This window comes from Mesoplodon bidens, assembly GCF_964165515.1.
Source record: "Mesoplodon bidens genome assembly, chromosome: 3".
In the NCBI taxonomy this organism is placed as follows: Eukaryota; Metazoa; Chordata; class Mammalia; order Artiodactyla; family Ziphiidae; genus Mesoplodon; species Mesoplodon bidens.
Genome location: NC_138178.1, coordinates 104,807,591 through 104,818,398, shown reverse-complemented (window position 1 = coordinate 104,818,398; position 10,808 = coordinate 104,807,591). Strand labels below are relative to the sequence as shown.

The window sequence follows — 10,808 nt, the reverse complement described above, 5'->3', positions numbered from 1 at the left end:
CCAGAGGCACCAGTGGGCCAGAGGCTCTGCTATCCTCTTCTTCACTCAGGCTTTAAGCTGCTTGCCCCCTGGTCAGGAGCCCCTGCCACCTAAGAAGTTGTCCCTCAGCCCGGAGGTGACTGTGCAGGGAACAGGCTGCGCCATCACCCCAGCTTTCCAGAACTCTGTCCCCAGGGCACTTGGGCTTTGGGGGAAGTGGATTTTGGTCAAGAAGGCTGGCAGGCAGCCTCCAGGTGCTCCAAACCTGTCCTCTTTTTTGCAGGTGCACCCCTCCTAATCCAGCCCCAGAATGGCACTGCCTCCCAGTCCCCTGGCCATGGAATATGTCAATGACTTTGACTTGATGAAGTTTGAGGTAAAGCGGGAACCCTTGGAGGGGCGATCTGGTCCCCCGACAGCCTCACTGGGCTCCACACCCTACAGCTCAGTGCCTCCATCACCCACCTTCAGTGAGCCGGGCACGGTGGGGGCCACCGAGGGCACCCGGCCAGGCCTGGAGGAGCTGTACTGGCTGGCCACCCTGCAACAGCAGTTGGGGGCTGGGGAGGTGCTGGGTCTGAGTCCTGAGGAGGCCGCGGAGCTGCTGCAGGGTCAGGGCCCAGTCCCTGTTGAAGGGCCCCACACCTACTACCCAGGGAGCCCAGAGGAGACCGGAACCCAGCATGCCCAGGTGAGTGATCAGCGAGCTGGTCCGAGGGAGGGCAGGGTGAGGGAGGAGGCCAGCCCAGAGAGGAAGGAGAGTCCCCGGAGAGGGTTACTGATTGGGAAAGGGGTAGAGGACAGGAGAAGGGAAGAAGGACTTTTAAAAGATATCAGATAGAGAAAACTGTTTTCTGGCCCTTCTTTTTTCCTTTTTTCCAAATAGAGAGAAATGAGTAGGCTGAATCAGGAGGAAGAGGGAGAAGACAAGGTTAGAAGAGGATTGACCAAAAGGAGAGAGCTGAGAATTAAAGGGCGTCAGGAATGGTTGATTAAGGGAGGTATATAGATACTCAGTCTGGGGAACCACGGAAAGGGTTGTGCGTGGAATGGAGCAGAGACTGTGGGAACCGGAGTGAAGTTGGCCTTTTCAAGACTTCGTGCTGCCCCAGCCCCCAGCCTTCTCAGGAAGGATTGGGACTCATCCTATTAATTATAGACACAGACAGGGGTGTTGAGGGCATTAAGAAGTAATCCAAATCCTTGGAGGGTCACAGGGTTGCAGCCTTCAGGACAGGGGAGCGAGGTGTTCTGGAGGGGAAGGGTCTGTCTGGCCCGAGCCCACGGGACACACGTGGGCCAGGAGCCGTATGCTCATGACCCCTCTAGGTCAATGTGGGGTTCAGGGGCGCGACTGGCTCGCCCGACGGTGGTTGGGACACGCGGGGACCACCCAAAGGCGTCGGGGACCCGTGGCGGGGGTGCGGGGCAGGGGAGGGCGTGTTGGGACCTGGAAGGGGATCTAGACTGCAGGACAGATTCAGGGGAAGGCGCACATTCAGGTAAAGGTGGGAGCCGGGGGCGGAGCATTCCCGAGGGCGGGGCCGTGTGGGCGGGGCCACCCGAGCTTGGAGCAGGGCGGGAGCCGGCTCTGACTCGGGCCCTGCCCGTTCCCTCTGCAGCTGGCCGAGCGGTTTTCGGACGCGGCGCTGGTGTCGATGTCTGTGCGGGAGCTAAACCGGCAGCTGCGGGGCTGCGGGCGCGACGAGGCGCTGCGGCTGAAGCAGAGGCGCCGCACGCTGAAGAACCGCGGGTATGCGCAGGCCTGTCGCTCCAAGCGGCTACAACAGCGGCGCGGGCTGGAGGCCGAGCGCGCCCGCCTGGCCGCCCAGCTGGACGCGCTGCGGGCCGAGGTGGCCCGCCTGGCCAGGGAGCGCGACCTCTACAAGGCTCGCTGTGACCGGCTGGCCCCGAGTGGCCCAGGGCCGGAGGCCACGCCCACTTCTTCCTCTGAGCCACTGGCCCCGGAGTGGTGGAGTCGGTGGGCGGGTGGCGCGCACCACCCGGGAGGCGGCTGTACCATTCACTAGATGGTTACTGAGCGCCTTCTGGCGCCAGACACTCCTTTGGATGACCACACAAATATCCCCAAACTTCCTGGACCCTCAAGGCATGCTCCGACGTTAGATGCCGGTCATTTTCTGGAAGAGAGGTCCCCTTCCCTCACGCAGGACGTGCACAGAAACCCTTCACCTTCTGCTCCACTCTACATGACCAGGTCACTGAAGTCTGCAGGAGTCAGTGCCAGGCACTTGGGGAGAGCGGGGCGCAAGGAGGTGTGGATGATGCACAGTGAATGGGAGGTGAGGGAATGGTGCAGCTCCCGGCTCAGATTAGATTTTAATTCAAGGTTTTCAACCTGTAGTGCACTAAGGTGGTAATTAGCAATGAGGCTATGTTTTCACTCCAAGGCTTGTAACCTCCCCATTTTAGGACTACTGCATTTTCAAGATTTCAATTCCCAATATCAAGACCGACCAGGAACTCTACTCAAGAGGCTTTCTTGAAGAAAGCCCGTGGCCTGCAGGGCCCAGAGCAGCAAAGGCCTGAGGAGCTCTGGGGGTGGTTGGTGTGGGCTGGGAGAGAACCCTGGGCAGGAGTCTGAAGCCAGGGGTGCTAGTCTCAGCTCTGCCACAGGATACCTCACAGTCACCTTGAGCAAATCACTTGCTCCCTGGGTTTCGATTACCTCATCTAATCCTCATTTGAATTGGATGACTTCTGACACCTTTCCAGTTCTGGCCTCTCCGTAGTGTGGGAGCCCCAGTGGTCTCCCCAAGAAGCCCCGAATTCAGCCTCACCAAAGGGACTTTCTGTCCTGCTCCAGCTTCCTGACTGCAGCATAGGCCGCACTGGTCCTCTGTTGCTCCCTCCATGCTGCCTTGGCCTCCAGACCTGCATAGGTTGCCCCTGCTCCCTCCTGTCTCTCTGAGGGCTGAGGTGAGACTTTCCCCAGCCTGACAAGAAGCTGAGAGAATGCAGCTTTTGTGAATTAAACTTGAAGTCTAGGCACAACTGTATGCAATTGGCTAGATGTTCTTGCAATTTAAGAAGTGTTTATTCTATATCCTTGCTCCAGGCCTCTCTCTCTCTGTGTGTGTGTGTGTGTGTGTGTGTGTGTGTGTGTGTGTGTGTGTGTGTATGACAGAGAGAAAGAGAGAGGGAGAGGGAAAGCGAGAAGGAGAGGCTGGATAGCCCCCACCTGGGCGGAGTGGAGCATCTCAGTTCTGAAGCCCCAATGAAAATGGGGGAAGGGGTGGGGATTGGGCCAGATGGAGGCCCACCTCCACTGCATAGAAGCCCAGGAACAGTAGTGACCCAGCCAGGCCTGCCTGTGGCTATCCTGGCGGCTCACAGTTGCCATGGTAACCCAGCCCTCTAGTTCAGCAGCCTACAGAGAGAGTGGGTGGGGGCTCTGGGCTGGGAGCAGTTACCTGGGAGCAGCCTCTGTTGTAGGTCCTCTAAGGGAAATAATAAATGGGGAGAAGGAGTTGGGTGTGGGGGAAGAGCCTCCCATATGTCTCTCTTCCTTTCTGCCCCCTCTACCCACCCCCTCCCCAGCTGTCTCTTCCCATCCCCGTTCTTGTTCCCTCCTCCCCCTCCTCTAGCCGAGCTCGTCCCTCCTCCACTCAGGAGCCTGCCATGGGAGTCCTCTCCTCTATCTCCACCAGGATTTCTTTCTCTTCCCTTCTCCCTTTCCCACTGCTGGCTACTGGCCACCCTCTTTGGTTCTGGCTCCTCTCTCTGAGTGGCTCACGGCACCTTTAGCCTCTCCTCCTCCACCCCCTTCCACGTGCATTGTTGAAGGGAGAGGCTGGGGCAGGGAAGGTCCTTCTAGGAGCCCAGCTCTTCTTCCCTCACTCTGGATATCCCTCAGATCCTCACCTGCTCTCTACAGCTGTGATCCAGACCCACTACTGCTCTTGCCTGCCTTCCTTAACTGGCTGAGGCTCTGCACGGCACACATATGGGCAGAGACACCCATCCACACGCACCTACACCCGTACACACAACAGGGCTATGTTTACACACACTTGGGTCACAAGCTGAGGGTCACATGGATTCACCTCAAACAGAAGTTGCACACTCATGATTAAATGTGGGCCCTTTAGTCAGATGGGCCTGGACTCAAGTTCCAGGCTTACCAGTTCTTCTTTGACCATGGGTGAGCTTCAGTCAAGCTTCATTTGCTTTGTCAGGAAAATGGGGAAAACAATGGTAACTACCTAGTGAGAGTGAATGCATTTAAAACACACTAAGTACAAAGCTTCACACATGCTAAATGGCAATGTTTGCTATTGCTGTCAATGTTATTAAGAGTACACAGGGGGCTTCCCTGGTGGCGCAGTGGTTGAGAGTCCGCCTGCTGATGCAGGGGACACGGGTTCGTGCCCTGGTCCGGGAAGATCCCACATGCCGTGGAGCGGCTGGGTCTGTGAGCCATGGCCGCTGAGCCTGCGCGTCCGGAGACTGTGCTCCGCAACGGGAGAGGCCACAACAATGAGAAGCCAGCGTACCGCAAAAAAAAAAAAATAGTACACAGGGAGTTCCCTGGCGGTCCAGTGATTAGGACTCAGAGCTTTCACTGCGGGGGCCCGGGTTCAATCCCTGGTCAGGGAACTAAGATCCCACAAGCCGCAAGGTGTGGCCAAAAAAAAAAACAACAACAACAAAGTACACAGCTGGACTTCTGAACCACTAAAGGCCACACTCTGGAGAGTCAGGGATATGCAGAGCATGAACACACACACACACACACACATATGTACACACACACATTCACACACCAGGAAAACAAGGCTGCAAAGACCTTAGATACCCCCTCTGTATTCATAATTCACTAGCAGACCTGCTGCCCTCCTTCAGTCCTGCACCCCATCCCTCCCGCCACTTCTCAGGCTGCCTCACAGCTGTGTGAGGGCTGGAGTTCAGCCCCTGGGAGGCTCAGCTGGGCTTCTCTGAAGACAGCTTAAGAGGGCATCAACTTGCCCCCTTGACAGCCCCTTATTACCCCTCTATCTCTGGTAATTAACCCTCAGGGGGCCTGGGCCCCCCTGGGGTTGGGAGGTGATGGTAGGGACTCCTCAGATCTCACTGGCACATAGTTGGGGTGAAACTGCAGAGCCACCAGGCTGTCTGGGGAGCTCTGGCTCAGAATTCAAAAGGTGCTGGTCCTCATTTCTTAATGGTGTGTGTGGGGTGCTATGGACTGCGCAACAGGCATCTGAGGCATGATGGGTAGAGGCTGAGGTGCTAGGAGTGGTTCCTTTTATTAATGGCCAGAAAGTCAGGATCACTGAAGAAAGTCACTGAGGGTCCACAAGGCTGAGGGGTATGGGGCCTGGAGAGATGGCGCAGGGCTCACCACTCACTTCCAGCACCCAGGGGACACGGCTGGTCCAAGAGGGAGAGGCACTGGTCACTTGAGTCACAAGGGTCAGGACAGGCACCTGGGGGAGAATGAGATAGTCATAAGCACCCTCGTCTACACCACACCCAGCCGGGATGGACTCCACCAAGATCCACCCCCCTAGTGTCCCAGGACTCACTGAGAGACTGAGGGAGTGTCGGTCCGGTTGTCGGCTGTCACAGGCTAGGGCTGGGCGTCGTGGCTGGCGTGCAGGACCTGGGAGGCCCGGGGCTGATGCCCTGGCTGGCATAGTACTCCACCACCTGCCGGGGCACCTCGGCCAGGACGCACTTAGCTAGCGCAGAGGGTGCGGCCTGGGATGGGGACGGGGGTGTGGTTAGGGGCGGGAGAGTGGGGGAAGGAGGGGCCCAGGTAAGAGGCGGGGCTTCGGGTGGCCAGCTGAGCTCCATCGTCCTTCGCAGGACATCAATCAAGTGAGAGAGACGGGTCAGATTTGGGTGGCAGGAGGAGCTGAGGAGTCCTTCAGCTGGGAGGGGCCTCCGGGCACTCACGTCCTTGAAGTCCCGGAAGGGCACGAACTGGACGATGTCGCGAGCCGCGGGCACCCCTCGGGGGCAGCGCAAGGGACCGTCATCGCCGTCCAGCAGCCGCATGTCGGAGAAATCGGCGTTGCCCACGCCCACGATGATGATGGACATGGGCAGGCGGGAGGCGCGCACGATGGCGGCGCGAGTCTCGGCCATGTCGCTCACCACCCCGTCCGTGAGCACCAGCAGCACCGAGTACTTCTGAGGGCAGGCAGAGGGGGAGGAAGGGTCAGCTCTGCGGCCGTGGCACCGGCCCCAAGCCCGGGCCCGGGCCCGGGCCCTGGCCTCACCCGAGGACACCAGGTTGCCCGCTTCGGCTGGGGCTCCTCACCGTGGCCTGGCCAGTACTCTGCTCCCGCTGGGCTGGCGCCGCCACGCGGTTGATGATGGGGGCCACGTTGGTGGGGCCATAGAGCTGGATCTGGGGCAGGCAACGGCGATAGGAGGTGATGACCCCCGAGATCTCTGTGGGCAAAGAGGTGAGGAGGGCAGAGATTAGCGGGAGCCCTTCCTGAACCCCCTTAAAGCAAGGAGGTGCTTCTCTGTCTGAGGACTGCCCTGCCACCAAGTTCTTCACTAAGCAGGAGAGTTGGATGGTCCAGGTGCTGGCAGAGTTGGGTGGGCAGATACTGGGCCAGGGGCTGGAAGTCTTAGCAAATGAAGGCAGGTGTTGGATGGGTGAAGGGGCAGGGAGCAGGGCCCAGGGGAATGGAGTCTGTGCTCCTACATGAGGTGTACAGGAGTAGGCAGCAAGCTGCATGCAGGGAGGCGGGGCTGGTGGGAATCTCCTCTCTTACCTTCACATTCAGGATTTTCCGGGTCAAAGTTGATAGCAAAGTCATGGGACACCTGTGAGGGTAGGGTGAGGCCAGCCAGGGGATGTTTTTCCTTCTTGTCTGACCCTCCCAACATCTGCTCCCTTCCCCTCGCACCCAGCCTACCTCAAAGTTGGGGGGGATTCGAGCCCCAAAGCCAAACGCTGGGAACCGTTTGTCACTGGGGAGAAGAAAAGTCTGTGGGGGCCCATTGGGCAAGGCGTCCCTGCCTGTCCAACACCCCGACCTCCTGCTACCTGTCGTAGTCCTGGCAGATGCCTCCCACTGCACGCAGGGCCTGCAGGTAGTGGTTGGGCTGGCGGGTGCTCAGGCAGTGCAGTGACTGGCTGCTCCTTGGGTCCCCGTTGGAGGCGGTGAAGTCAATGGCCACCTGGTGGAGACGCGGAAAGTGTTATGGTGCATCTGTGAGCACCAACAGAGAGGCTGGGCCACAGCTAGGGCCTGTAGGGAGGCCTAAGGTGAATCTAAACAAGCCCACAGGTAGTCTCATCATAGAGTCGGGTGAGGGGAACAAGCTGACCACACTAAGGCTCATGAGAGGTCCAAGTAGGGGCAGTGAGGATTCTGGGCTCTTTCTCTTCACTATGGGCCTAGCCCCTCCCCCTTGGCCACGTCCCTGTCCCCTGGGCCTTTACCGTGAAGTTGATCTGGCAGCCGCCCATGATGTAATCCAGGAAGGTGTGCACCTTCTCCACCTAGTGGGAAGAGGGGAGTAAGGTGGAGGGATGGTCCCTTGAGGATGAAGCTGGGTGGGGCTTCTGCAGGAGAAAGGGAGGGGCCAGAGTTTTTGAGGTTGAAGTTGGTGGTGCATAGGGCAAGGGTTCTAAGCTCCCAGGAGCAGAGAAATGATCTTTGAAATGAGGGCAGGGTTGAATCTGAGGTTGCCTCGGGGGTCGGGGTGGGGCAGGGCTTGAGGCGGGCACTGGAATTTACCGTGCACTGGGCCAGCACTACGGTCCCTGAGCTCTTGTAATTCTTCTTCTTGTCCCGGTACTTGGGGTTGATACAGTCCCACTGCATCTAGACCCCACATACCCCACAAGCCCAGGGTCACATCACGTGACCCTTCCTCCCCCTTCCAGGAGAGCCTCCCAGATTGAGACCGCCATGGCTCAGTCCTCAGGCTGAGCCCAGGGCTTTCCACCCTCTCCACCTCCTATCATGTGTGGGGGGGCTCTTCAGCATCACCCTCAGGATTCTCCCAGGGATCTTGGTGGGGTTCTGGCTGAGGGTCTTTGTGGCACCTCCTGCCCAGGGTTTGCTGTTCCTTCCTGCATCTCCTGGAAGGTGCTGGTGAACTCGCCGATGAAGTCATGCTTCCCGCTGGAGTCATAGTCATACACCAGGAACTGAGAAGGCAAGGGGGGTGGGGCGGTCAGGGTCAGGGAGACTTTGCAGAGGTTCCTGGGGGCAGGAGGAGGGACTCAGGGCGGTAGGGGTCCAACAGTCACTAGGCCCAAACAGATGTCCTCAACCTGCCAGAGAAGCCACTTGCTGGATTTCATCCTTTGGCTCAGTCCGGCAGGGACTTTGGCCTCTGCTAGAAGGCACACACAGAGGAACATTGAGCTGTGACTGGTTCTTTACCCGCAGTGGGAAGGGGTATCAACGTGGGGGAGAGGGAGGGGCTTGCCACACTCGGGGGTGGGGGTGGGGGAATGATCTCTGGCAGAGGCCGGAAGCTCCAACAAGCCACCCTTGTTTGCGGGGGCCTCACCTTGAGAGGCCGGTGGACATCGCAGCTGCACAGCGAGTGCAGGGACAGACGGAACGGCTCCCAGCTGGGGTTCAGATTGTTCTTCACCACCTTGAAGAGGCACAGAGAGCTGGTCACCCCCGATCTAGTTTCCCCTGCTCTGCCCTTCCTCTCTCCTTCCCCCCAGCCCCAGGCACCAACCTCTGTCCTCCAGACCAGCTGGTCGCTCTGGTCCCCATTGGTCTTATAGATCTCCATGAATGGGTCAGACTTGCTGAACAGATCCTGGGGACACGGGGGAAAGCGTCCATGAGCCTGGTGAGGTCTGAGGGGGAGGCGGCTAACACCAAGAAGGGAGCAGAGCTGGACCTGGGGTTTGTCCTGAGGAGGGGGCTGGGCTCCCTAACACTAGAGAGGCGGACCTGCACTCTGGGTTTCCAACCTTGTTGTCCAGCTTGTGGGCCCTGAAGGTGAGCTGCACATAATCATTGGTGCCAGATACCTCTTCGGCCACGATCTGCAAGGAGGACACAAATGACAGGATTCCCCCAACCCACTCCCACAAGGCCCTTTCCCTTAGGTGGGAGCTAGCCCTGGGCATGATGTCACCATGGATGTCCATGCAGGGGCATTGAATGCCCCGCCCGAGGGTGAGTACAGGTGACTTTGCCTACCGTGATGGTGGACTTGCCCGCGTTCTTCCCATTCTTCAGTAGCAGCGGCTTAGTGACCTTGGTCTGTGACACAACCTGGGGATGGAGGGGGAGGGGGACCCAGCTGTGACGCCCCCACCTGCTTTGGCCAGGGTACAAGGGACAGGGTAATAAGTGCCCTTTGAGCTCTCACAGGGGCTGCACTTGGGCTAGGATTGGACTTAATTTCCGCGGCAACCTTAACGGGTAGGCACTGTGACCCGCATTATTTAGATGAGGAAACTAAGACTCAGAGAGGTTAAATATCTAGCCCAAGGATGCACAGCTGGTGAATGGTGGAGACGGGGTCCAAGCCCCGACTGAACTAGCTCCAGAGCTTATCCTCTGTCTTCTTTTGGCTTCCAGAGGCAGAGCGATGGGGGTGGGGGTGGGGTGGGAATGCAGACCTGGCCCAAGGTGCACTCGGTAGAGCCGAGGAAGGTGTCATTGCGGGGGCTGGTGGCTCCGTCCTCCGCGTCAAACACGTGGAACTGCAGGGGCTGCTTCTCCTCAAAGAAGTACTCGAGGGCCAGCACCCGGGAGAAGACAGGGCTGGAGCAGGAGCGCAGCACCTCTGTGCGCTCCACCTGCGGCAGAGGGGAGCGTGTCCTTTGGGAACCCGGGCTGCTTTATCTTGCCCTGGACCACCCCGGTCTTGCCTGCCTTCCTCAGGCTTCCGCACCCCAGCGACTAGCTCTTCTCTCCCTGGGCTGAACCCCAAGCTCAGGGTGCTGCCAGCCCCCAGGATCATCAGCCCGCTGGGGCTCTCATATTTGGGAGCGGTGCCACTGACTTCGGGGGCGATCTCGGCACCCAGCGGGACTCTGTGGGCTTTGGAATCTGTAAAATGGTCTGTGTGTGTAATGATGGCACCCCCATCCGCAGGGTTACCCACACAGCCTGGAAGAGGCCCCTGGGAGTCCTGACAGTCCCCCACGAGGCTTTCACTGCCCCCACCAGCCTCCTCCCTCTCAGTCCCGGAGGTGAATGAAGGAGATCCCAGCCGCTCTCACCTCCACCCACTGCTCATCGGAGTGGAGCTTGAGCAGCACGCAGGGGTGGGGCTTGGTGAGCGTGTCTCGGTCTAGGAGGCCGTGGCAGGACACCCGCAGCTCCACTCTCGAGGCCCCCAGCGTCATGGCTGGGGGCTCAGGCACCCATGCCATCTCCGGGTTGGACATGTCACTGTGGGGACAGAGCAGATGGCCTGGACGCTGGAAGGGGAACCCCTGCCAGGGGAGGGGTCTGCCTCTGGGAGCCACGGCCCCACCCCCTTGCCCTTCTCCCTGAGGCCCTGGCATCTCATGGACCTGCTTCCCAGTGACCTCGCTCAGCTTCCCCTGAGCACTGAGCTGGCGAGGGTGGAGGACCCGAGCCCCCCACTCCTGCACAGTCCAGTGCTCCTGTCACCCCTGCTGGCCTCATATGCGTGGATGGGGCTGGAGAGGGCTAGAGGGCTGGGGGGGGTTCCTGGCAGCCTTGCTCCTGGGCCATCAATTGATCTACACTTTCTGCTACCTCAGCACCTTCTGCTATTTCCTGACTGATGTCTGAGTCAGCGCTGCACTCAGTCTCGGCTCAAAGGAGCTGAACTGGGGCAAGGGGTCCCTGCCAGTCTGAAGAGGATGGTCAGGAATGGAAGCTGCA

General features: G+C 59.2%; 2 protein-coding genes across 2 annotated transcripts; one reads left to right on the top strand and one right to left on the bottom strand.

Annotated features, from left to right (window-relative positions):
• Positions 1-283: 283 nt before the first annotated feature.
• On the top strand, positions 284-1,933 carry NRL (neural retina leucine zipper; the record flags this gene model as incomplete). Its single annotated transcript, XM_081227873.1, is given in 3 exon segments — positions 284-670; positions 1,602-1,902; positions 1,905-1,933. Coding segments are annotated over 3 exon segments (711 nt in total). The 5' UTR covers positions 284-289.
• Positions 1,934-5,387: 3,454 nt separating this feature from the next.
• CPNE6 (copine 6) lies at positions 5,388-10,342 on the bottom strand (the record flags this gene model as incomplete). Its single annotated transcript, XM_081229872.1, has 16 exons — positions 5,388-5,429; positions 5,529-5,703; positions 5,902-6,138; positions 6,269-6,402; positions 6,735-6,786; positions 6,879-6,933; positions 7,010-7,143; positions 7,409-7,468; positions 7,707-7,793; positions 8,018-8,122; positions 8,491-8,580; positions 8,671-8,754; positions 8,912-8,986; positions 9,144-9,218; positions 9,569-9,748; positions 10,175-10,342. The coding sequence occupies 15 exons, from the start codon at positions 10,340-10,342 to the stop codon at positions 5,566-5,568; spliced, it is 1,674 nt and encodes a 557-aa protein (XP_081085998.1). The 3' UTR covers positions 5,388-5,429; positions 5,529-5,565.
• Between the last annotated feature and the right edge of the window lie 466 nt (positions 10,343-10,808).